Source organism: Gambusia affinis, linkage group LG02 (assembly GCF_019740435.1).
Source record: "Gambusia affinis linkage group LG02, SWU_Gaff_1.0, whole genome shotgun sequence".
In the NCBI taxonomy this organism is placed as follows: domain Eukaryota; kingdom Metazoa; phylum Chordata; class Actinopteri; order Cyprinodontiformes; family Poeciliidae; genus Gambusia; species Gambusia affinis.
Genome location: NC_057869.1, coordinates 28,144,989 through 28,170,401, shown reverse-complemented (window position 1 = coordinate 28,170,401; position 25,413 = coordinate 28,144,989). Strand labels below are relative to the sequence as shown.

At 40.3% G+C, this 25,413-nt stretch overlaps 1 protein-coding gene across 6 annotated transcripts; it reads left to right on the top strand.

Annotated features, from left to right (window-relative positions):
• Positions 1–306: 306 nt before the first annotated feature.
• On the top strand, positions 307–25,413 carry abcc12 (ATP-binding cassette, sub-family C (CFTR/MRP), member 12). 6 transcript variants are annotated; one of them, XM_044144593.1, is made up of 31 exons: positions 307–437; positions 6,348–6,404; positions 6,611–6,762; positions 7,041–7,187; positions 8,016–8,163; positions 8,415–8,651; positions 8,728–8,901; positions 9,342–9,489; positions 9,956–10,104; positions 10,269–10,376; positions 11,077–11,289; positions 11,367–11,438; positions 11,581–11,705; positions 13,089–13,161; positions 13,792–13,995; positions 15,195–15,329; positions 15,469–15,577; positions 15,731–15,781; positions 16,465–16,563; positions 16,686–16,789; positions 17,665–17,862; positions 17,953–18,179; positions 18,268–18,405; positions 18,591–18,780; positions 18,870–18,959; positions 20,282–20,471; positions 20,554–20,713; positions 20,800–20,878; positions 21,846–21,959; positions 22,927–23,091; positions 23,834–25,413. In XM_044144593.1, the coding sequence occupies exons 2-31, from the start codon at positions 6,354–6,356 to the stop codon at positions 23,924–23,926; spliced, it is 4,143 nt and encodes a 1,380-aa protein (XP_044000528.1). In that variant the 5' UTR covers positions 307–437; positions 6,348–6,353; the 3' UTR covers positions 23,927–25,413. The 6 variants fall into 6 exon arrangements, with proteins under 6 accessions (XP_044000528.1, XP_044000560.1, XP_044000555.1 ...); XM_044144625.1 differs by lacking the exons at positions 307–437; positions 6,348–6,404; positions 6,611–6,762; positions 7,041–7,187 and adding an exon at positions 7,669–7,679 and having other exon boundaries at positions 23,834–25,411; XM_044144620.1 differs by lacking the exons at positions 307–437; positions 6,348–6,404; positions 6,611–6,762; positions 7,041–7,187 and adding an exon at positions 7,786–7,880 and having other exon boundaries at positions 23,834–25,411.

Here is a 25,413-nt window from a genome sequence, read left to right as displayed (position 1 = left end):
TCTGAATCTGTAGGTCAGAGTTTACACTCTGGTGCTGTGTGTTGCAGTCTTTGCTCTAATTTTGTACAAGGTACTTTAATAAACGGTTTTCTCATCAACACGCTTTGATAACCTTGTTTTTCCACCACCATTATACAGAAACAGGCATAAATTGAAAATAATTAACCATTACAGTTTCCTTTTCTTTTCCTGGTGGACCTGGACACCAATTTGCATTTAAGCTAAATATCAGCCAGACTTTATCACTTTAGGTTGATGTATGGTAACTGATTTTAATTGTTGTGTCATTCGGGTTGTCAGCAGAGATCGGCAGGACGTTTACCTCTGAGCAGACCAACCTTTGATCTTCAATAAATGTGAGGCAGAGGGAAATTCTCTCTCCTCCTCAGTACAGTCCAGTTAACAAGCTGCAGAGGCTCCGCTCCGTCCACTCTGAGGTACTCTTCTGTTTATACCAACACTTCTCTTTTAGATTATCTACACCTGATTTCATTAGCTCAGCCTAGTTTGGATGGGGATTGTTCAGTCAGTTTATTTAGTCTTTTACGTTGTGTTTTTTTTTTTTTTTACATTTTAGAAGATGCCGTTTTCCTTATGCAAGTAAAAACATAAGGTATCCGTGTTTTTTTAATTAATAGTATAAATTATTTTTTTTAAAACGGGGTTTTGATTTTGATTGTGTTAAGATCTAAAACTTTCTTCTCAACTGCAATAAAATTAGATTATCCACTTTTAGCTTGTGATAACTTTTTGCACGTTGTTTTTAGCAGAACATTTGTTTTACAGCTCCTTGTATTTTCAAAGTGAGAGAATTGTCTTTTCTGAACCAACATTAGTTTTCAGACAGCAGTCATGCAGCCTGCACTGTTGGCTATTAGCGCTGTGAGTTTAAAAGGACTCTGGGTTTAATTGGGTTTAATTTTACCAACATTTGTGGAGTGATTTTGAGTTGTCAGTTTCTTACCCGTGGAGCTTTAGCCATTTCTGAAACTTAAGAGGGAATTCTAGACCAATGAAAAAGGAGGTTTAAATGTCCTGCTTCAGGAATTTTAAAGACAGTCAACAAGTTATCATCCACAGCGCATTGATTCCACGTACCGCAGGGTGCTCAAATGCACCCCTGCAATATTAAAGTATTGCAGGGATGCACCATTTGGAGAGTTCATCATCATCATCATCAAAAGAGGATACACCAATGTATCTGATCAGCCGTCTTTAAAACACAGGGATGGTTTTATCCTGTGATGATTGACTAAACAAAACTGATGGGAGTAAACAGGAAAAGTCCGATTAGGTTTCGATCCACCTTGCAGTTAAATCTTGAAAATTAGTGTTTCACAAGTTTAGGTTTTGTGACCTAAACAAGATTCTTGAATACAGTGCCAATGCAATAAAACCAAACTTAAAAGTAAAATAACATAATTAAAAACCTTAATCAGTTATTGGCTGATTCATCAGACACTTGAACTTTTTTTTTTATTTTCTTTAATATTTTTATTAGAAGGGAAAGAGACATTACAGGCAATATCTTTACTCTTAACAAAGTATGCCGTGATACACACCTTCTTTATGGCATCGATAGAAACGAACAGGTTACAGAAATAGAAGAGGTAGAAAGTACCTAACTGACAAAAGGCATACAATTTACCTCCTATGAGTATTTTTCTTTTTCATAAGTGAACAAGACACAAGAACAAACCTAGTAAAAAAAAAAAATAATAATAATAATTAAAAAAAATAAAAAAAAAAAAAAAGAAAAAAGAAAAAGGGGTGGGATGGGGTGTAGCACTCAATCCGGGGGAAGAGACTGAAGAGAGTGAAAGAATGTCATGAAAGGGCGCCATAAGTTATAAAATTTGGCTGAGTTGCCTTTCACTGAATATCTAATTCTCTCCAGTTTTAGAAAAGACATGGTGTCTTTTAGCCACTGATTGCTAGAGGGTGGTTTAGTTAATTTCCAGTGGAAAAGAAGACGGCGTCTTGCCAATAAGGAAGTAAATGCTAAGACGTCCAATTGATTGGAAGTGAACTGTTTGTAGTTAACTGGAAGCCCAAATATGGCAACATGGGGAGAAGGTTTAATATCCACTGAAAGTATCTTTGACATAGTAACAAAGTAGGTCTGCCAAAAACTATGAAGTGATGAACAGGAATAAAACATGTGAGTTAGATTACAGGTAGGCGCACGACATTTCTCACAAATGTCAGAAACGGAGAAAAATTGCGACAACCGATTTTTAGAGAGATGAACCCTGAAGAGAACTTTAAACTGAATAAGAGAAAGTCGAGCACAGATTGAGCTTGAATCAATTTTTTTAAGAGCATTATTCCACCAATCCTCTCCCAAATTTAGACCAAGTTCGAGTTCCCAAGCAGCCTTAATCTTAGTAATGGGTGAAGAATTAAAAGACAGAATTTCATTATAAACTTTAGAGATATATGACCTTTGAAGAGGGTCCCAACTCAGGAACAACTCCCAGTACAGGTTTGGTGGCCTAGAGGGAAAACCAGGAAACAGAGCCCTGGCGCAGTGTCTGATTTGAAAGTACCGGAATAGATGGGAAGGGGGGAGATTAAATTCTGATGCAAGGTCTGTAAAGCTGCGAAAAATACCTTCTTTGTAAAAATCCTTGAAACATGACAGCCCTTTATTATCCCATGACAAAAAGGCGGGATGTGTGAGTGCTGGTTGAAACAAGTGGTTCCTCATTAAAGGAGCAAGTATAGATGCTGAGTTAAGTTTGAAATGCCTCCTAAACTGGCACCAAATTTTTAAGACAGACCGAACTACTGGATTGTTCGTAAAGCCAGAGCGGTTGGATGTAATGGGAGAAGTGAGAAGGGCAATTAGTGAGGATTGAGAGCATGATTGTGCTTCCAACTTGCACCATGGAAAGTTCAGGGATCCAAACCAAAATGAAATTTTGTGGATATGGGCCGCCCAATAATACAGCAGGAAGTTTGGAAGTGACAAACCACCGTTGAATTTGCATCTATGAAGAGTGGATTTGCGGATTCTGGGTGATTTACCACACCATAGGAAGCCAGATATAACTTGATCCAACATTTTAAAGAAATGTTTCGGCAGAAACAGTGGAAGATTATTGAACAAAAATAAGAATTTAGGTAAAACATTCATTTTAATTGCATTGATTCTACCTATAAGTGAAAGAGGTAAACTATTCCATCTTCGGAGGTCCAATTTAATTTTAGCAATTAAAGGCAAAAAGTTAGCAGCAAAAAGAGAGCTTAATGACCTGGTTATACTGATGCCCAGGTACTTAAAACCAGAGCAGCTCAACTTGAACGGAATGTCGGAGTGTAAAAGCTTTAATGCAGCCGCGTTGATAGGGTAGCATTCACTTTTAGCGATATTTACTCTGTTACCAGAAAAAGATCCAAACCTTTGAAAAGTAGATAAAATTGACGAGATGGAAAGACTAGGGTTTGAGACGTACAGCAATAAATCGTCAGCATAAAGAGATAGTTTGAATTTAGTAGACATGTTTCAAGACGATTGTAAATGTAGAGACAGGAAAATTGAGTATGGTGTACCGACCCCCACCACCACAAAAAAAAAAAAAAAAAGAAGAAAATGGAACCCTAACAAATAGAACAACAACAACAACTCCACCCCCGCAGCACTTACAACGACCCCATCCCCAAACGATGGGGAACCCAGTGCAGACCCCAAAAGGAGTCAGATCCCTAAAATGGATGCTCACGGTTTTTAGCAACGTAGTAGCAGAAAAGCTGCAGTCCGAGCTCCCGCAAGCTCAACAACATTCGACGTTATGGCACATCCAGTTGAGACCAAAATATAACAAATTACAAAATGTTAATTACAAAAACAGAACATAAGCTTTGTAAGGCAAAGAGAATAATAATAATAATAGCCAGAAAATGTGACACGTAGCTGCTTAATCAAAGCCGTGTACCTTTGCAAAGCTCTCTTATACTTTGAGGGACTTGATGAAGACGCTGGCCTCATCTGGTGAATTAAACTCCTTCTCCATACCATTGTGTGTGACCCGGAGTCGCGCTGGATAAAGCAGACCGAAACGGATCCCGGGGATCTCACGGAGCTGTCGGCGTACATCATTAAAAGCAGCACGGGCTCGGGCGGTCCTCTGCGTGTGGTCAGGGAAAACAGAGATGCGCGTGCCTCCAACCGTGATCCGCTGCTGGGTCCTAGCTCGACGCAAAATGTCCACACAGTCCGAATGATAGTGCATACGAACAACTATAGGACGAGGTCGCTCTCCAGGTTTCGGCCTCGGTTGGAGAGTACGATGGGCACGGTCGACCAAGGGCTCTTTCTCCAGCTGAAAAGCCTCCTTAAGCAAAGTGGAAATGGCTGTAGATGTGGTGGAAAAATCCTCTGAGATGCCTATCAGTCGCAAATTGTTGCGACGAGATCTGGCCTCCAGGTCATCACATTTATTGTCCAATTTTTTCAAATTTGTGGACATCTGCTGCACCTTAGCCTGTAGAGTAGTGATATCGTCGGCGCAAGTAGAGCATGATGTCTCCAACTCGCCCACGGTGTCCTTCAGGGCGGCACATCCAGCTGAACAGTTGTAATGTTGCTAGTCAATTCCGACTTCACTGCTAGGAGCTCAGCCTTTATACTCGACAAATTTTCAGTGAGAGCTGCTTGGAGTTCAGTCTTGAAGATAAGTGCCATTTCAACCCGAAGAGCCGATAGCAGCTCAGACTTAAAGGCCGAGGAAGGAGAAATGTCAGCGAGTTCATCCGTGTAGGTAGGAGAGTCACCACGAGGCGAGGATGTAGCATGAGAAGCAGGCCTCTGTTGCTGTGCGGACGGTTTGACTTTTGGAGGCATTTTAATTAAGAGAAAAAAGCCAAGACTTGAGACGAGTGAACAAAAAAAAAAACAAAAAAAAAAAAACACCGAGAAGGAGTTAAAAGCTAACAAAAATGTGCCTAAAATAACAATTATATCTAATAGTTGCGGGAGCTCAGCTACACGCGTCCTACCCCGCCATTCGCTCCACCGGAAGAGACACTTGAACTTTGACAGTACCAGAGAAATGGGAATTAGAAAAAAAAAAAGTCAACTAGTAGTTTCACATAACTACTAGTTGTAGTTTACCCGTATGTTATGTACGGGTAATTTTCGTACATAACATGCTAAAAAAACATTTTAAAGATGAATACTAAAAATCTGATTTTATTCCTAGTATATTGCTTATTCTTACTTCAGCACTCTAAGTAATAATTTGACAGAACTACTTTTACTTTTACTGGAGTAATATCCTGTTTTTATTTTGTTTCTGTCTGTTGGTTATTCCTTGTGTAAATATTTTCTGCTTTTGTTGTTATTTCTTTTTAAAAATCTTTTAACAGACCTGCCTGTTCTGTGTTCAGTTCTGTGAATTGTTTGGTGAGGTGTTTTGTTTTGTCTGCCTACTTGTCATGGGATGAAATGTAGCTAATTTTGTGCTAAATATCTGTTATTTCCTGCATGTTTACACTCTCATGAATTGTGGTCATGTTGCTTAATGTGCACTCTCCTTATCAAGTAAATTAAATCACATTAAAAACTTAATATTTAACTGGTAAGGTCAGTACCTTGACTCAGGTAACAAAACTGAGTATACCACTGAACAGACTCATTAGTTGCACTATCTGCTTGTGTCACCAGACTGCAGTCAGTCAGTCAGTCAGTCAGTCAGTCAGTCAGTTGTGTTGTTTTGGTGCTCCTTTAGTTTCTACAGCATGGCAGTGTGAAGCAGTAGGTGGAGGAGGGGCAGAGTTAAAGTACAGTATGCTCCATGAAGTCCAATAAATAAACCATACAGGATCTAAACAGTCTTTGTACTAGAAGCACCATGACACCTTAAGATGGGAAACCTCCAGGTATCGTTTTGTTGGCAAAGTGAGGACCTTCTGTTCTTGCTATTAGATGGGTGGTCATAATTCTACTGCTAAACTCTTTATGCCCTCATAATAGTGAGATCGAGTTCTGCCTTTCCAGCTCTGTATAAATTTCACAACCATGATGAAGGACAGAGTAACCGTGACTGTGTTTGGATCATCTCCCAGAATGTTGACACAGTGGGAAGCAGCTCATGTAATTCATTGACTCTGTAGTTTCAAGTGACATGAATCAACATGGATTATGTTTCCACAAGTCATCTGCATACATGTCTCATTATTATTCCTGTTAAAACACCCAGAAGGTTTAAAAAGGAGCGGGAGAAGGGATGACTCGCTCCACTCTGATTCTGTCTGTTTAAACGCCGTCTGATGAATTTTCTTGACATTTCTCAACTGAGAAACTCATCCAGTTTTCATTTTGCATAATTCTGTTTGTTATGCAGGACACAATGAAGAAAGATTATTCCATAGAGCAGAGCAGGAATCGACGGACATCTTTTGTAAGTGGGCAGAACAAACAGTAACCGCGACTTTACAGTCTGACACTTTCCGTTTTGTCCCTTCAGATCTGCTCCCCTCCTATTGTCTCGCTTGCATCCTGTGTTTTTCTTGCACAGTTCTTTTGAGTCTCTGAGACTCGTTAGCTGGAATGTCATCTAACTCTGCCTCTTTCTCTTTGCATCTTCTTGGAAACTTTACGCCTCAGACAGATGATGGTCTTCGATGGAGAACTGGATCTGAATTTGCCCGCCCAGATCACACCGATGTTCCTAGCAGCAGGGTTTCCCACCCCTCCCTGTTTGGGAAATACCAGCCCAGCCTACAGACTCTCAAGCCCTTCCGCTGGTCTTCCCCACAGTCAGTTTCACTGGCGACATGAAGCACTTTACTTTTTTGACATGTTGAACCCACAAACCTTTTTTTCCACTGAGTTTAGATGCGATGTACTTTAAATCAAATGCATGTTATACCTCCATTTCTCAGTCATAGAGCTCTTTGCATCAGTCAAACATAAAAATCCCAACACAACACATTGAAGTCAGTGGCTGTAAAGAGTGATGAAAATGTGTTCAAGGCCTTGCATGTGTGGTAAGACCCATGTATGTGGATATTTGAATGCCATTCCTTCTGTGCAGATCCCACCCTGTGGACAATGCAGGCTTTTTGTCGTTTACAACCTTTGCCTGGATGACTCCCATGATGTGGGCCATATTCAGGAACAGGCTGGACTTGTCCTCTCTTAGCCTCTCCCCATTTGACGTAGCTGACACCAGTGGAGAGAGGTGAGTAGCTTTTGCTTTTGCTCTTGCTCATGTATGTTTATGTCGGTTGCTCTTACAACATGGATTGTAGCAAAAGAATGCCTTAGCCAGGTTGCTAATCTTGGAGTCTGGAGGTCTTTTCTTGAGTCCAATGCTAAAGACACCCTCAAATGGATGGAAACTAGGGGAAAAAAAGGTTGACTTCCAGTTTTTGCATCGTATGGTGACCTTGAATCTCACTGTGATCAGTAAGTAATCTCACCTGTGTGGCCGAAGTCAGTTCCTTGGACCAGGGGGTCACCTCATCTCCACTTCTAGAGGCTGTGAAATATTGGCAACACGTCCTTTGAGGTAGACTAGCAGTGTTTCCCAATTCCAGTCCTCGGGGCCCCCTGCTCTGCATGTTTTAGATGTGCCTCTATACCAGAACAGCTGATTCAAATGATTGCATGACATCTTCTGCAGCTACCAAGTACTGCAGGAGCCTGTTAATCACCCAAAGATTCAATCCAGGTGTGTGGCAGAAGGGAAACACCTAAAACATGCAGGCAGGGGGGCGTGAGGACTGGAATTGGGAAACACTAGAGGATCACCAGCTTTATTTATGAAGCACTTAAAAAACCCATCAAAGTTTACAAAGTGATAAATATAAAAGTGCAAAAAGAAGAAAAATATTTAAAATTGTTGGTGACTTAGTGTATGCTATAGGGGCTGGTAAGAATGCCCTCATTTGAAGGCTAATGGCCTGGTAAACAGTTGCTGCTGATGCAGTAGGAAATGTTGTTCCCTCAGACTTGAAAATCGTCCTAACAGAACTCAGCAGCCAGCCAAAATATTACTGTCTTGCAGGTTGCGGAGACTCTGGGAGGAGGAGGTGGCAAAGAAAGGCCTGGAGAAGGCGTCCCTGGTCAAAGCTGTTCTCCGCTTTCAGAGGACGAGGCTCATTCTGTCCGTCGTCATCGGCACCTTCGCCATGGGAGCAGCTTTCATTGGCCCAGTGAGTTTAAGAGCCCTTTGACCTTGTTGTGTGTTATAAATAGGCCAAGTACAGATATCACGCTAGCTGCGTTTCCAAAACCTTGTTGATATTCCGGTAATATAAAGAAAACGTAATATTGCCATTGCGAAACCTTTTGTCAAAAAACGTGAGTTTTTTCAGAGCTACTTGTTTTTTGCAGTTTGTTTGATATGTTCAGAGTGACATACGATGTTCGTCACAACACCTTCGACACTCCTGTCCCCCCTCAGGGCATCCTGGTTAATGAAATCCTCAACTACATAGAAAGCCCAGAGAAGTCCACGGTGGCCCACGGCGTCGGTCTGGCCGTGGGTCTGTTCTGCACCGAGTTCCTCAAAGGTTTCTTCATCTCCCTGATGTGGGCGATCAACCTGCGGACGGCCGCCAGACTGAAAGGAGCCTTCTCCTCTATGGCCTTCCAGAAAGTCATCTCTCTCAGGGTGCACAGCGGCATTTCAATGGGAGAGGTAAAGCGTGATGCAATGACCAGACGCCGTAGTAATTTCGGAGGCTTTGAAATCCGCTCGCTGTCTCTCCCGCCAGATGATTAACGTCTTGACCAGCGACGGCCACCGGATGTTCGAGGCGGTGGTGTTTGGGAGCTTCGCGCTCTGCGCCCCGGTGATCTTCATCGCATGCATTGTGTTAGCCTGCTTTGTTTTGGGTTACACCGCACTGACAGGAGTCTGCACCTACATCATCTTCGTCCCCATACAGGTCAGCCGCTCGCGTCACAACCCCAACACAGTTAGCTTTATCCGATTGAGCATTAACTAAGCAATAGTAAAGACAAAATGCAGCGAGTCTCATCCCTTAAAGGATCATTTTAGATAAAAAGTAAAGAAAGAATTTAGATGACAACCTAATTTTCCAGAATATGTTCCAACCAATAGAAAGTAGCCATATGCAGAGGAGGGTAGAGTAGCTTAAAATTGTACTCAAGCAAACTAGCACTACTTTAACATATTCTTGCTCAAGTAAGAGTAAAAAGTATTTGGATAAAACTCAAGTACTGATACATTTAATATTTAAAAATGACATATAAAATATAAACTTTTTACTCAAGTAAGAGTAGCAATACTGCATAATAAAATTACCTAGGTAAAAGTAAAAAGAAACACAGTAAAAATACTTAAAAAATCAAATTCCTTTTGCAGTTTATCCTTGCAAAGCTCATTAACAAGTTCAGATGGAAAGCCATGCAGATCGCGGACGGCCGAGTCCGCACCATGAACGAGATTCTGAACAGCATCAAGCTCATCAAGATGTACGCCTGGGAGGAGTCCTTTGAGAAGAAGATAGCAGGTGAGTAAGGGAGCGGCTGCATGTCAAGCGTTTGGATACAGAGTCTCACCAAAGTGTTTTTATTTTCACACGTTCTGACTTCAGCGTAATTTTATTAAGGTTTTTATCCAATAAAACATAAATCAACATAAAGCAGCCCAGTGATCATAAAATGGATCAAGAACGTCATAATTTATTTATTTGTTTTTTACTGAGTCAAACTGTTGCTCATTCTAACTAATAAAGCTCAATCTTAGAACGGACAGCCTCCATTTTAACTAAACTCAAACCACACACAGATGAACTCTGTTTTTCTGACTTAGGGGTTATTTTTAGGTTGAATAGAAATGCAAGTCACAATTTTCAGAGTTTTCTTTGTAAAACATTGTTAAAAACCATGTATGATTTTCCTTCTACTTATAATCCTCCCCGCCTCCTAAAGGCCATTCTGTGGTACTACATGACAGAAACGTTATCTTCCTTTCAGCGTTAAGAAAAAAAGAAAAGAAGCAGGTACGATTGGTCAGCTACATCCAGAACATCAACACCAGCATCACCAGCATCATCCCGACCGTCGCCACTGTTCTCACCTTCCTGGTGCACACCTTGCTGGGTTTGTCGCTCACCGCGTCCGACGTAAGTACAGCCGCAGGCAGCGCCGGGGTCCGTCGTGTGAGGGGTCGTGAAATCAGCAGTCATCAGACGATTCGTGTCTGCCAAACAAGTTTTCATTTAGATTCGCTCTTAACCCTGCCAGGTGTCGTGTTGATTTTGTTTGTCATGTTCTCTGATATCAACAGGCCTTCACTACCATCGCCATATTCAACTCCATGAGGTTCTCCCTCGCTCTTCTGCCACTGTGCGTGAAGGCTCTTGCTGAAGCCGCTGTGTCCCTCAAGAGATTAAGGGTACAGTTTTAAACATCTGCTTTCTTTTTAAATGTTTCTGCACAAATCGGTAAACTTTTGTGCTTTTTTTTTTAATGCTAGCTTATCACATAAGATCAGTGTAATGTATAAGCAAGTCAGTGATAGGTACTCTAAAAGTGAAATGGTGATATGGATTAAGAATTTTATTGCAATATTCTGTGGTACTATTGTGATAACTATTAAAAATGGTGTTAAATAAAACTATTTATTGTTTATTTTCTTGTGGTTACTGTGTGCCGCAGCATTCATAGCGTTACAAAAGTGTTTTTGGACTTATTTACTTAATGCAAACTCCTATTTCTTGCTCAAAAGTTACTTGTAAATTAGTTTAGTCTTATTTCAAGTATACTAAGATATTTGCAGTAGAAATTAGACCAAAATACTTGGTAAGAATTTGTCTTTTTTGGGTTGCCAGTTACTTAAAATGCGGGATTTATGTCATTAAGCTGCACACAGTAACTGCATTTAATCAAATTTATTGAAATCTATTGACAACAAACATTGGAGAAAATTGTTTTAAAAAAAACTTTAGCAATAATTCCATCAATTTTGGTTTTCATTTAATTGACAAAAATTATTGAGACAACGATAAATCATATTCTTTTCATGATAAAAAAAATTTGTTTACGATAAGCGATACGATAAATGCCCCTAATCCGACGTGCGGCTGCTGTTTCAGAAAATCCTGCTGGTCCAGAATCCCGAGCCCTACCTGGAGCAGAGGAAAGACAACCACACCGCTGTAGAGATGAGAAACGCAACGCTGTCCTGGACCAAGGCAGCCAGGGGGCCGGACCTCCCCAACGGCCAGGGGAAGAACCACAAGCAAGACGAGACGGAGCCTAGTGAGAGTTTACCGACGCTGAGGAACATCTCCTTCACTCTGCCCAAGGTCTGCAGCGAATCCGGTGAGCTTGTTGTGGACCCTGCTGAAGGGCAACTAAAGGGCTCTGTTTTTGCCTCCTGAAGGGCAACCTGCTGGGCGTGTGCGGCAACGTGGGGAGCGGAAAGACGTCGCTCATTTCCAGCATTCTAGAACAGGTTGCTTTATCTCTTTTTTTGTCCTTCTCAGAATTTCTACAGATTTTTTCCCATTTCTTTTCTCTCCATCATACTTTGCCCTCTAGCTGCCTAGTTTTTGTAGCGCTCCTGCAGTCTAAGTGATCTTCTCGTTTTCTTGCAGATGCACCTTCTTCGGGGCTCCGTCACAGCTGATGGGACGTTCGCCTACGTCTCCCAGCAGGCCTGGATTTTCCACGGAACCGTTCAAGAAAATATTCTGATGGGGGGAGCTTTCGACCAGGCCAAGTAACTACACGTCGAGGGTTGGGCATTTATCGTATCGTTTATCATTTATCGTGATAAAATTCTTACCGTGATAACAATTTAGGTTTATCATTGTTGAGATAAATTCCAGTTAATTACGTTTAAAACCCTCCAGAACTGTCCAGCTTGTCAGGATTGATATTTTTAAAATTTTCTCCACTATTTGTTCATTAAGAGTATCAATGAATATCGATGCATTTGAAAATATGATCAAAAGCGGTTATTGTAGTGCAGTTTAGTGATACAAATCGCTCTTGTTTAAGTGACCTGTGTGCTAAAGAAGCGCGTTATAAATGGGAATGTTTTCCTAGAACAATGTTTGTGCTTGAGGGGCCGTGATTGCTGTGTCATTCTGTCACAGACACACAGAGACCTAAAACCAAAGACATAAATACAGTTTATTGTCACTTTTATTGTTATAAAAGTCCATATTGCTCAACTCTTCTAGTTACAGAATAAACTCAGAGTGTTGGTTAAACATATCAAATGAAAATCTATGCTAGGTGTTCTGCGCTAACACAAGCAAAACGGACGAGCTAAAGTTTGTTTTTTAAACGCAGTCTGCTTTGGAGGTTATCTCACATAAAAAATTTTTGACTAGGAGAAAGAAGTCTGATCTGTCGCGGCGGTTAGACGAGGTCAGAGGTCATCTGTGTTATCTGGCAGCTTCCTGCCAGCATAAGCCTGACTGCTGATCTGCATATAGTGAGGACTTTATAGGGAGAGACTTGATGTAAGTTAAGATAAGAATTGTCTGTAAAAATGTACGAGATAAGCTACGGGTGGGATAATTCTCGGGATAAATGTGTTTACTGGTTTAAATGTCTATATTTTAAAGAAAGAGAAGCAAAAAGCCTGGCTAACATTCAGTTATAAAATGACATAATGATGCTTTTCATTGTTTGTTGCCATATTTCCCAATGTTTTTATGATAGTTCCATTTTGTACAGAGCTGGGAAAAAGTATTTGCCCCATTAAAGATTAATTTTGCTTTGGATTATCAAGCGAATTTTGATATCAGTAAAAGATTAAACACAAAATCCATTTTTCTAATGAGAGCTTCACTTCATTTTTGGAAATGTAACAGGAAGTTTTCTTCTTGCAGCGCTGGCTGTTTTGGTCTACTCTTCATTGCAGAATTGTTCTGCATTAGTCTAGTTGTAATGTACATTTAAGCTAACCCGACCCCAGAATTTTACTAGGCCATAATTCTCCCTTCAGAGGTGACATTTGCTAATGTGTCTTTGATCTGAAACATAAAAGTGAAACAAAAAAGCATAGAAGGAAATCTGCATTTGGCAAAAACAGATTTTCGCAGCGCCACAAGTGTCAAACTAAAAGCCGTCTTGTGTTTGTGCTATACAGATATGACCGGGTTTTGGATGTGTGCAGCCTCAGAGCTGACCTTAAGATACTTCCATATGGAGATCGGACCGAGGCAAGTGATCTCTTTAACCTTCTTCTCTTTTGGGTCTGGCCAAAGGTATACGAGTATCTACAGACACTCATTTTGAATCTGAATCTGACTGACAGGAATGTCAGGCTTATTAAAAGTATGTTCATTTCTATGCACTAAATACTTGCATGAATTACTGCGTCAATGTGGCCTGAAGGGGGAACTGGAGCGTTTGTGACCAGCTCCCCGTCAGTGTGGACGGGAACCGAATCCTGCTGGAAGATGAAATCAGCATCTTCATCTCCACGGCTGCACCTTTCCTTTTCCTCCTTCCACTTAACCTTTTGATGAAAAAAACATTTAATTTTCTTACAACATTCAAATTTTCTGCGACACCAAACTTTGGGTGATGTGTCAGCAGTAATCAACAAAATGACAAGAAATTAAGGCTTGAAATATTTCACTCTGTGTAGTGAATCTATGCAATATGGGAGTTTCACTTTCAGTTTTTATATATATATATATATATATATATATATATATATATATATATATATATATATATATACACACACAAAGTCCCATTTTTAGGTGGATTTTTTAAAGAAGATTTATTGAGGAGAGATGTCATGGTTCTTATGTTGCTGTTTTTTTTTTTTTTTTTTTTGTCAGATTGGAGAACGGGGGCTCAACCTGTCAGGAGGACAGAAACAGAGGATCAGCCTGGCAAGGGCCGTCTACGCCAACAAAGACATCTTACTGCTGGACGATCCGCTGTCTGCTGTCGATGCCCACGTGGGGAAACACATCTTTGAAGAATGCATAAAGAAAGAGCTTCAAGGAAAGTCCGTCATACTCGTCACACATCAACTCCAGGTAGGATCACACTAACGTTTTGCCAAGTGGGACAAAAACTGTGGAGTTGAAGGTAATCGAGGGCCACAACATTTTGATTTTTTCCAAAATAAAGAAAGATATGTCTCACTTTTACCTGCAAGAATGCGAACAACATGCAACATTTAATAAAATAGTAAAAGTCTGATTTCCGTAGAGGGGTATGTTTTATATTGGTTTGAAACATAAAATTTTACAGGTTTGCCTTATTTATATACATATATATATATATTTAAAAAAACTAAAATAAAAATTACAAACAGTATCCTATTAGTTTTTTGATTATGATTCAAACACGAGAACAGAATGTGGATCACTTGTTCTTCAAGAACTTGAGTACAAATCACTGGATGTTTGTGGTTTTGTTTACCACGATGTTAAAATGGGGAAAAAAGAAAATCATGTTTGACAAAAACATGATTATGTTGTGTTGTACCTCCCATTTTTAGAAACTTTGATTTTTGTATCTTTAGATGAAAACATATTGTATCTTTTTTTTTTTTTACTGCATCAACCTCTAACCTTTCGCCAGAAAACCAAGTTTGTGCCATTTTTGTCCGCACTAAATCCCTTTAAGGGCCACAAAAGGCTCCTGGGTCACACTTTGTATTTGTACACCCCTGAATTAGAGGTCAGTGTTCACATTGTCAGCATTATAACCTGAATCAGGTGTGTCCAAAGTGTGACCCACGGGCCAAAAATGAAATGATTTCTTTTGACTCCGTACTGCAAAAGAAGAACGCTGAAAATGTAGCCAACTAAATAGAAAACAATTGATAATACCCCCAAAATTTGGAAATTGTCAGTTTTTTCTTTTAACAATTCAACAATCCAAAGCCGTTTTTATGTCTCGCGTCGTTAATGATATACAGATTTTTATCTTTTATTTTTTAAATTATGTTTAGTGTTGAGAATATAAAAGGTAGAGATAATTATAATAATAAAAATCACAATAAACTAATTTTTGCTATTTTGACTTAAGAATATTTTGTGTGTGCCAGTTTTGGCCGTCACAGCAAAAAAAGGTTTGGACACCACTGACTTAAATGAAGTTGTGAAAAACGCTATAAAAATACAAAATGCTTTCCAAGTATTACTTGCAACTCCACTCGTTTTTGTTTTTGTTTTGTTTTTAAAAAAAAGGCTGTAATTAGGTGATTGCTTTGGCGTGCGTGTTGCAGTATCTGGAGTTCTGTGACGACATCCTGGTTCTGGAAGAGGGCGAAGTGAGGGAGGCCGGGAATCACCAGGCACTGATGAAGGCCGATGGACGCTACGCTCAGCTCATCAGCAACTACCAGATGGAGCAGTCGGAAGTGAGAGCATCACAAAATGTTTTTATGAACCAGATCTTCACTTCGGCTTTGTCGTTCTACAAGCCCAGGGTACTAAACGGGAGAATCAGCCGTAAAACAAGCTGTTACCTCCGGGTTCTCTATTGTTTGTGAATGTCAGACGCAGAAGGAGGAGGAAGAAGAGGAGAAGCAGGAGGAAGACGAGGCGGCGTCCCACAAAGAGGCTGCTGAGGTCCGACAGCGCGCCGACAGTGGGATAGTAAACCCCGGTACGAAAACAAAGACTGTCTATTTCTGTGGAACATGAAAAATAATTTCCAAGAGTAGCACGTAAGCTAGTTATGTTAATCACTGGTAGTTAAGCTGAGTTTTATAACTGCTGTAGTTGTGATCGAGAAAATAACATCTGTGCCTCTTTTCAGCTTTTGACATGTCAGATGAAACTGATGATGGAGCGCCAGCAGACCAGAAGCGTAAGTAAACAGGAGTCAGTAGACGGTGATGCTGACCCAACGGTTGGTCCGGGGCCCAGACCAACAACACAGAACAGTCTCCATGTGGGAGACCAGAACCTTAAAGACAATGATTCACCAAGTTTCACTCGATGCTCGATGTCTGTTTCATTTCTGCTTTAACTTCGCAAAACAGGTTACTTTGATTTGTTCAGATTTTTAGGACTCATGTTTTCTTCTGCTCTGCCATTGTCAGTGTAAATAACTTATGTCCAACTGTTTTCATCTTATTATAATGTTAATAGAAGCAAGTTTACCTTTTAATTTTGACAACCATGACAAAGTAAACAAAATTAGAGGAACACTGAATATGAAAGCTTCAAAAACAGTAAACTTTTATCAGTATAGCAACACAGGAAAAACCTCCATCGTAAAGCAGCACAGGTAATCCAGGAAGTGAATGGGGGAAGGTTGAAATTGAAATATATGTAGCTTTATTAAGCACTGGTAAGAAGTGCAAATATAGGCAAAATCAAGACAAATTGAGAGGTTTATTGAAGACGTCTGGTGAGTAAAAGAAGTGTCATAGGGAACGAATAAAGCACAAAAATAGTCAGACAATCTCAGATACAGTATTAGGCTGTACAAATAGATGATGTTTCAATCAAACAAGGATTTTATTTGATCGTTTTGTTCCCGTTCAGCCGCTGTGACGGGTGAAGATCAGCTGGTGAGTCAGGAGTCCTCCACAGAGGGATCTGTGTCCTGGAGAGTCTACCACCAGTACTGCCAGGCAGTTGGAGGTCTGACACACACAAAAACTCACAAACACACACACACACATGCACTTACCGGACTCGGCAGCAGTGTTCTTCAGATATCCTCTTCACGGTCGGTTTTATTTAGTGAATCTGTTTGTCTGCAGGTTACTTCGTCACCTTCCTCACCGTCTTCATCATAGTCCTCATGATCGGATCCACAGCCTTCAGCAACTGGTGGCTAAGCTACTGGCTGGGGCAGGGAGACGGGGTGAGGATCTAACCAGTTTGTCCTTCCTATCACACATTTTCATTTTCAGTCACAATAGGTATTCATGGATATTCACTAGAGATGCATCATGCACAGCTTTCCCAGCCAATATTAATTCCCGGTTTTCCCATCCTGATGGATCCAAACTGTTTGATTCCAAAGAGGAAAAGAGTGCAACAGGTGCTTTGATATAGGATGTAGTTTCAAATCCAATAAACACAGAAATTACAATTTCGTTCCTATTTATGCATTAGGACATGTCTCCACCTTATTAAACTTAACACAATTGCATCATCATTGTTGTTTTTGTTGGAAACAGCTGGTGGGACTAGAAAGCTAGCTATAGTAACTAGATAAAGAGCTATATTTTATGTTTGGTGCAATAAAGTTAGGTAAATATATAGCAAGTTAGCTAGCTAATAATACTGTAGCTGGCCATTTATTTAGCTTAAATATTTAACTGGTTATTTGTTTAGCTAACTAGTCAAATAACTAGCTAGCTAGTTAGATAAATAGTTATGTAGCTCTTTGTCCAGCTAGCTAATTAATATTTGTGTAAATAGCTAGCTACCATATTATTAGCCAGTTAAATGGCTTGCTAGCTTGCTATATATTTATCTAAGTTTATTGCACCAAACATGAAATACGTTACATTAAAGGTAAAGGTAATTTTATTTATATAGCACATTTTCAGCAACAAGGCAATACAAAGAGCTTTACAGGAAGTAAAAGGAAATACAAACAAAATAACAAACAAAGGAAAGAGCAAAAGAAGAAAAAGAATCTAAAGTATGTAAGCTATGTGCTCCTGTTCAGGGTTTAATTCCATTTCAGTTAAACCTATTTCTAATATCTTCATATTTTCTTTTGTTTAGTCCAATTCAACGTCTAACTCTGGAAATGTGACTTCTAAACCGGGTGACGTCTCCAAAAATTCCCGCCTGCAGTTCTACCAAATGATTTATGGATTGATGATCCTCGTCACGTTGGTCCTTGCTGTTATCAAGTGCTTTTTTTACACTCATGTCACACTGAGAGCTGCCTGCAAACTCCACGACAGGATGTTCCGAAAGGTACTGTGGAAAATCTGGACTCAGCCGAGATCAGCTCCAGTCAATTTGTTCCTATGTCAAAAGCGAGAACGTTGTTCCCTAACTACCCAGGTTCTTGCCAGCCCAATGAGTTTCTTTGACACGACGCCTACTGGACGAATTCTCAACCGCTTTGCTAAAGACCAGGAGGAGTTGGACTCTGTGCTTCCTCTCCACATGGACCCCTTCCTGCAGTTTTGTCTCCTCGTCACATTCACCATCGTCATCATCGCCTCTGTTTTCCCCGCCATGCTGGCCGCTGTGGTTGTCATGGGTGTTTTGTTCACCCTCATCCTCTTGTAAGCCCAACGACAGTCAGGCCATTGTCGGATCAGAAAGCTGCAGATTCAAAGAATCGATCTCTTAACGGTAGATTTTCTTCTTCAGTGTATTTCAGAGAGGCATTCGTCAGATGAAGAAGATGGAGAACATCAGCCGCTCTCCGTGCATCTCTCTCACTACCTCCACCATACAGGGCCTCAGCACCATCCACGCCTACAACATCAGGGACAGCCACATAGAACTGTAAGATGTCATCAAGTGATATCTCTCTGACACACTTCTTGATACTGATCTAGAATTTACGCCGTCTTGCAAAAGTATTTTTACCCTTCCAACACCTTAAAACTTTTGCCAGGCACTTTCGAATTTTGTCACAGGGTCAAAGTTTTGTGTCACCGACGTTTTGCCTGTTTTTGGTCAAACTCTAGGTTCAAATCTCTGAACGACATCAACTCCAACCATTACTTACTGTTCCATTCCGGCACACGGTGGCTCTCTTTCTGGTTGGACTTCATGGCCGCCTCCATGGCGCTGCTGGTGGCTCTCTTTGTGGTGCTGAGCAGCAACGACGTCATTAATCAGTCTCTAAAAGGCCTCACCATGTCATACACCATACAGGTAAATCTGGACATCAAACAGGTTTGGGTTCCTTTTGGTTTTTGGATCCTTCAGGCCCGCAGCAACACTGAGGTCTGCATGTCTACCAGCTGACAGGTATGCTCCAGTATGTAGTGAGGCAGTCAACTGAAGTGGAGGCCAGGTTCAATTCGGTGGAACGACTGCTGGAATACATCACGGTAAGAAGCCTTATTAAAGGGGACGTATTATGCAAAAATCACATTTTGTACCTCCAGTTGGATTTCTGCTGCTTCTAAAAAGAGCCTAAGCACTTAAATAAAAAAAACAAACAAACATGACAGCACTTTTGTTGTGTTTGTAAAAAGGCCTGTTTCAAAAAAAAAAACCTCCAGAATGTAACATCACAACTCCCTCACCTAGCAACCCCCAGCGGAGCCCAGCCTGTCACCTAGCAACCCCCCAGCGGAGCCCAGCCTGTCACCTAGCAACCCCCCAGTGGAGCCCAGCCTGTCACCTAGCAACCCCCCAGTGGAGCCCAGCCTGTCACCTAGCAACCCCCAAGCCCAGCCTGTCACCTAGCAACCCCAGCTGAACTCCATCATGTTAGTTAGTTAGTAAATGTATTAATTTCATCAAGACAAAACAATTATATACAAATAGCCCAAAAATATGCTTAAGCAATAATAATTTACAAAAAACAAAACTAAGCAAAAACAACATCAACTCAAAAAAATATATATATTGTACATTATTCATATTATTCTATTTCACATTTCTTCAAAAACCTAATTTTTACCATCCTCTTAAATATGTACATTGATCTGGCATTTTTAATACACAACTCCTTTCATTAATAATAAGCAAAGTGACGCCACCACCTCTTTTCTTCCTTCTGTTCATACGACAGAGTTCATATCCCACAATATTGACATTATTTATATTTTCATCATTGAGCTGTCTCTGAAAGTGCTATTATACTAAAGATTGTATTTATCTGTTATTTGTATTTGCAATTATACTTCTACTATTGAAATGAACAACAGAAAGACCTCCGTTTGTCATGTTCATATGCGCTGTACAGTGGTTGCAGGGAACGGCTGTAAAAAGTGTTTTGCTTTTGATTTCATCCAGAATCCACTTTCTGCACTCTTGTTGGTTGTGCAGTAGGCTCCACTTCTGCTTTTCAAAGGTGTATGGTTATATAATTGAGCATCTGTTTGCAGCCATCCTTATGTGCGAGTGTGAACGTTGAGTTGAGGAGGTGTGGAAGGCAGCTGCTAATTTGGATTTAAAGTGACAAGAGGCCCTAAAACATCTCATTCTCAGAGGAGCTCAGAATAGGCAGAACTGAGCAGACTGAAATCTCTTTATCTAAGAATGAGTTTGCACAAAAAAAATTATAATGAACATGTTTGTCAAAGCTCACAGACCAGTTCAGGGATAGCATTACAGGTCACCTTTAAGAAAATACTTCATCATCCTGGGGTGTCTTATAACGCTTTTCTCTAAAAGGATTTCTTTTATTTGATTCCACATGCAGACCTGTACGTCTGAGGCCCCCAGACACATAAAGGGGGTTAAGATTCCTGACGGCTGGCCCAAAAACGGAGCGATTACCTTCCAGGAGTACAAAATGAGGTACAGAGATAACACGCCTACCGTCCTGAATGGGCTCGATTTCGCAATCCAGGCTGGAGAGAAGCTGGGCATCGTGGGGAGGACGGGCTCTGGTAAGAGGGCTTCCATCCTATGCCGTCACCATAGTTACAGAGCAGGACTCAGCCGCTCCCTCTCTCTGCGCTCCGTCTGCAGGGAAATCTTCCCTAGGCGTGGCTCTGTTCAGACTGGTGGAGCCGGAGGGAGGGAGCATTCTTATAGACGACGTGGACATCACAGCCATCGGCCTGCGGGATCTGCGCAGCAAACTCTCCATCATCCCCCAGGACCCGGTGCTGTTCACTGGTACAGTCAGGTACCCGCTACTCACACGACTGGTTTCATAGAACAACCACTGCTGTGTGGACCCGTCACAAGCTTACCCACTACACTTACCCACAGGTACAACCTAGACCCTTTTAACCAGTATACTGATGAGGAGATCTGGGCAGTGCTACAGAAAACCTACATGAAGGACTCGGTATGTTACTAAAACGCACAACTCTTTGGACTCCTTGGAGTTTATAAAAGTATTAATTCTAACCTTCTTAAATAATTTACTAAGTGTTTTTACGCAGTAGCTATTGGTGTTTCCTGCTCTTAGTAGTAATCAGAGAAGGTTTTGAAATCAGTAAATGCTACCTAGCTTGTTCTACTTTCCTCGCTTTGCTTCATACAGATGATCTGGACCCTTGACCTTCTAGATGGAGCCATGGACTGTGTTGAAGTTTTAAAGAAATGGATCTGATTTTACCCAGTCGTTAGCGTTGGGGCGTTACATATGTAAGGCGTCAGTTTGATGAAGCTTACCAGAAATTGCCTGTGCTGTAAAAATCCGCGTAGAAAGTAGAGCCACAACATCTTTATCAGCAATAAAATGTCTAACTTTAATGGCTCAATATTTGGGAAGCGAGGCCAACATGGATTGGACGTCTTCGTTCACTTCCTCCGCTGCCATTGCTAAAACTGCAGGCAAACTACAATTCTAAAACGGCGCAGGAAAACTACGTCATCATTCACAACTTCTGCTGATGTTCGCTGATTTGCCCGGTTGAAATCCAACCGGCAGATCGAGTTCAAAGGAAGAAATCCCAGCTGCAGCAATGAAGGGAGATGAGAATCGAGTAGAATTGCATAAGAAGGCAATAGTCAGGCTAGCTAAATGCTAATTTGGCTGTGAAATATAGCTACTAAGCTCAAATGACCAAAGATACAGAGAAAATGTGACGCTCTTATAGAGAAGGTTTAGACAGCAACTTAAAGCGTGATCCAAGCTTTTTATGCAGCTGGGTCACAAGTGGAACAAATAAACATGACTAAAGGTGAAATATTAAGTATTAAATGTCAACTTCTTTAAAACAAAAGGTGGTTTGTGCACATATATATATATATATATATAGTCATGGAAGATGCAGTGTTAAATACTGTGCGCCTGTGTGTTTCATCAGATCTCCAAGCTAGACGGGACGTTGCAGGCAGAAGTGTTGGAGAATGGAGAAAACTTCTCTGTCGGTGAGAGGCAGCTGATGTGTATGGCCAGAGCGCTTCTCCGTAACTCCAAGGTCTGTATGCGGGGTCATCCATACTCCTACACTATCACCAGAATAATCACACCCCTTAATATTGGCACAGTTTGTCACGATGCGGCATTGACGCTCAGAAACTAGCTCAACATATTATATAATTTTGCAATTTAAAGAAAGATATACAAGAATAACGACACTGAAACCAAAGGAACACACATTGTTCTACATGCAGAATACTTTGTGTTGAGAGGGAGTTACACAGCAAATGTAAAACATATTGTTGGCAGCATCAAACTATGAGAAGTAAAGAGAAAACTTTTTTACAGGCTGCAAAATCAGCCTTTAAAAAAACAATGGGTCATGAGTTAGAATGACCTAGTCAAAGTCCAAACCTATATCTAATTGAGGCTCTTTGGCTAGACTCGAAAAGGATTGTTTTTACAGATGTTCGCCATCTAATTTTTTAATTTTAGCAATTCTGTAAACATATCAGTCTGTCGATGTGCTGGTAGAGACATAAAGGAAAATAACTTCAATGAAAGCAAATGTGCAGCAAACTGTTTGTGCAAACATGGAGTCATTTTCCTCCTGTTCTACGTTGGTTCACTCCTTGATTGGTCTATCAAATAAAAGCCCAAATAAATATTCTGAAGTTGTCTTTTTACAGTGAAAGACAACGGGGGAAAATATTCATGTGTGTGTTTCTTTTTAACTATTCTGTTACATACAGCACTGATCAAGTTCAGTCAATCAAGTTAATTTGAGCGTAGCACATTTCAGCAACATGGCGGCTCAAAGTTCTTTATGTCATAAAAACAAAAAAAACGTCATAAACACATTGTAAAACCAATGACAGACGTTACATTTTGTCAAGTTCCACCATCAAAATCATCAATAATCATCAAATATGTTGTCAAAGTTCTAGTTATTATGAACCAAAAGTTGGTTTTAGTCTTGATTGAGATGTGAGTGGGTGCCTCATCCTCCACGGTCTGCCTGACAGATCATTCTGCTGGACGAGGCCACGGCCTCCATCGATTCAGAGACAGACGCTCTGATCCAAAACACCATCAAAGAGGCCTTCCACGACTGCACCATGCTCACCATCGCGCATCGCATCAACACCGTGATGTACGCAGACCGCATCCTGGTCATGGACGACGGAAAGGTGAGCTACATGGAGAGACGACGAGAAGCGCTTTCAAGAGTCTCATCCCTACAGCGGGATGGCAGTTTTAGTTATTTAAAGAAAAAAGGAGCGAATTCCTGCCAAAAACTCTGAAATTTTAAGATTAATTTCAGAAATTTTCTAAAAAAAAAACCTAGGAAATTTCTGAGTTTGATAAGTAGAACGTTTGCTTGAAAAAACTCAGAAATTTTGGGATTATTCTTATACATTGTTTTTTAGAAAATCTTAGAAATTTCTGTCTGGAGCATTTGCTAAGAAAAGGTCAGAAGTTTTGAAATTAACCTCCGAAATTTTGGAGGAAAAATCTGGGAAAAGTCTAAAACTTTTGGAGTTTCAAATGTCAAAGGTTTTTGACTTTTTTTTGGCGACTTGTCAAACTCAGTTTGATCAGACATCCATCTCAAAATTTCTGTCTTTTTCTAAACTTTTCAAACTCAGAAACAAATTTCTGCATTTTTCTTCTTGAAAATTTCTGAGTTTTTTTCTCGCAAATTTGCAACGTTTCAAATTCAGAAACTTCCTTTTTTTTGTTTTTTAAAACATTTCTGACATTTTTTTTAACTAACTTGTAACGATTCAAATTCAGAAATGTCTTTTTTCTAGAAAATTTCTGTGATTTTATTTTATTTTTTTTTTTAGGCAGAAATGTTTTTTTTTTTTCTCCATCTCCATTGGCTCGCCGCTGTGCATCCCTGACTCGTTTGGCTTCGTGTCTTTTCAGGCAGCAGAACTGGACCCCCCAGACGTGCTGAAGCAAAGACCAGACTCCTTGTTCTCCTCACTCCTCGCTGCTGCCAACACTGTGAACACATAAAACCTCCAGAGGCACATCATCATCATCGAGCGCAGCAGTAGCTCATAGTGACAGCTCTTCGTCTCTCAGCCTCATGTCAGTCGGTACTGTAAAGTGGAAAGGTGCGCTTAAATCGAGTGTGGCAGAGAGGGAGGGAGCAGACGTGGGAAATATGAAACTTTTATTCTCGTTTTCTTGCCGTATTTATATCACAAGTGTTCCAGGAAAAACAATGGCAACAATATTCTTTCATTGGTTTCTAATCAGTGTTTGTGTGTATGTTTTATTTATTGTTCCCTGTCACTTTTGCAAATGACATGTAAATGTTGAGAGTAATGCCGATTAATAAGTGAAAACTTATATATTTTTAAAATTGCCACTGCTTTTGAGGGCACAAAAGGCTCTTGTGTATTGTAAAAACAACATCCAATGTTTGCTGATGAAATGTACAACATTTGGCCTATTTAAAGTCTCTTTAAGTTACTATTTAAAGTCTCTTTAAGTTACTATTTAAAGTCACTTTTCGTAGAAGAAAGATGGAGCTCCATCAACAACAACAAAATTAGTTTGTCAAATTTAATCAGATGAATTTAGTCAAACTTCATTTTTTTACATTTACTTAACATGACAACATAATAAATCTACTTACTTGGATAAACTGGATTTGTTCGCTTCTGACCAGCTAACGCAATATATTTAAGATCAGCTGTTTTCTGTTTTTTTTCAGTGTGGAGAGAGAAACAGCCTCACATGCTAGCAGCTGTACCTGCAGTAAAATGTAGCTCGGAAAAATGAGCTAAACACAAATGCCTCACGCACTTTTCAGAGTTTTACAAACCATGTATCAATCTCAAGCCGCTTCAAGATGATGCATGAAACGCATGAAAGTCAGATAAAAAAGCACTGAAGACGTTCGCATCGCATTGCAAAATTTGAACGAAAGTTAAAAGAGTTTGAGCACTTTTGAAAGGTTGCGAGTTTATTTTAGCTCAGAGAGGAAAACGTTGTGTTTGTAAACCAGATATTAAGCGATAGAAAATGAGGGCAAATTGGACCGAATCACTTTTCACTTCTCAAAATGAAGTCTCCCGGAATGGAGACTTCAGTAGACGGCATCTTTACACCGGAGACGTAAAAACTCAACAACACAAAATTAAAATACTCAACAGAAAAGACAAACGCTGGTTCCTGAAAATGAAAAGTCTCCGTTTTCATCTTACTGAGCTCCACACGATGGCGTTATAACCTTCCACATTCTGAAGGCGCTATTGGAGAGAATAGCTATAAACTCCTCAAAGGCACATCACTCTACTGTATTATACAAACTACTTTAAACCGTTAAAATGACTCTAATAATAAGCTGAATCACTCTCTGCTCTGCATCTCTGGTTTTGTGTGAACTCTCCTGATGAACATCGATGCTTTAGTGTTGCGAGACAGATGCTCCCCTTGTTCCTCTTTGCACCCTGCCGAAAAATAAAAAGGAAAAAGAAAATAAAAGATGAACT

Coding starts and splice junctions, on each gene's coding strand:
- abcc12 (XM_044144593.1), top strand. CDS start 6,354: ATGAAGAAAGATTATTCCATAGAGCAGAGCAGGAATCGACGGACATCT. Junction 20,472..20,553: donor CGTGGGGAGGACGGGCTCTG/GTAAGAGGGCTT, acceptor CTCCGTCTGCAG/GGAAATCTTCCCTAGGCGTG. Junction 21,960..22,926: donor CGCTTCTCCGTAACTCCAAG/GTCTGTATGCGG, acceptor TCTGCCTGACAG/ATCATTCTGCTGGACGAGGC.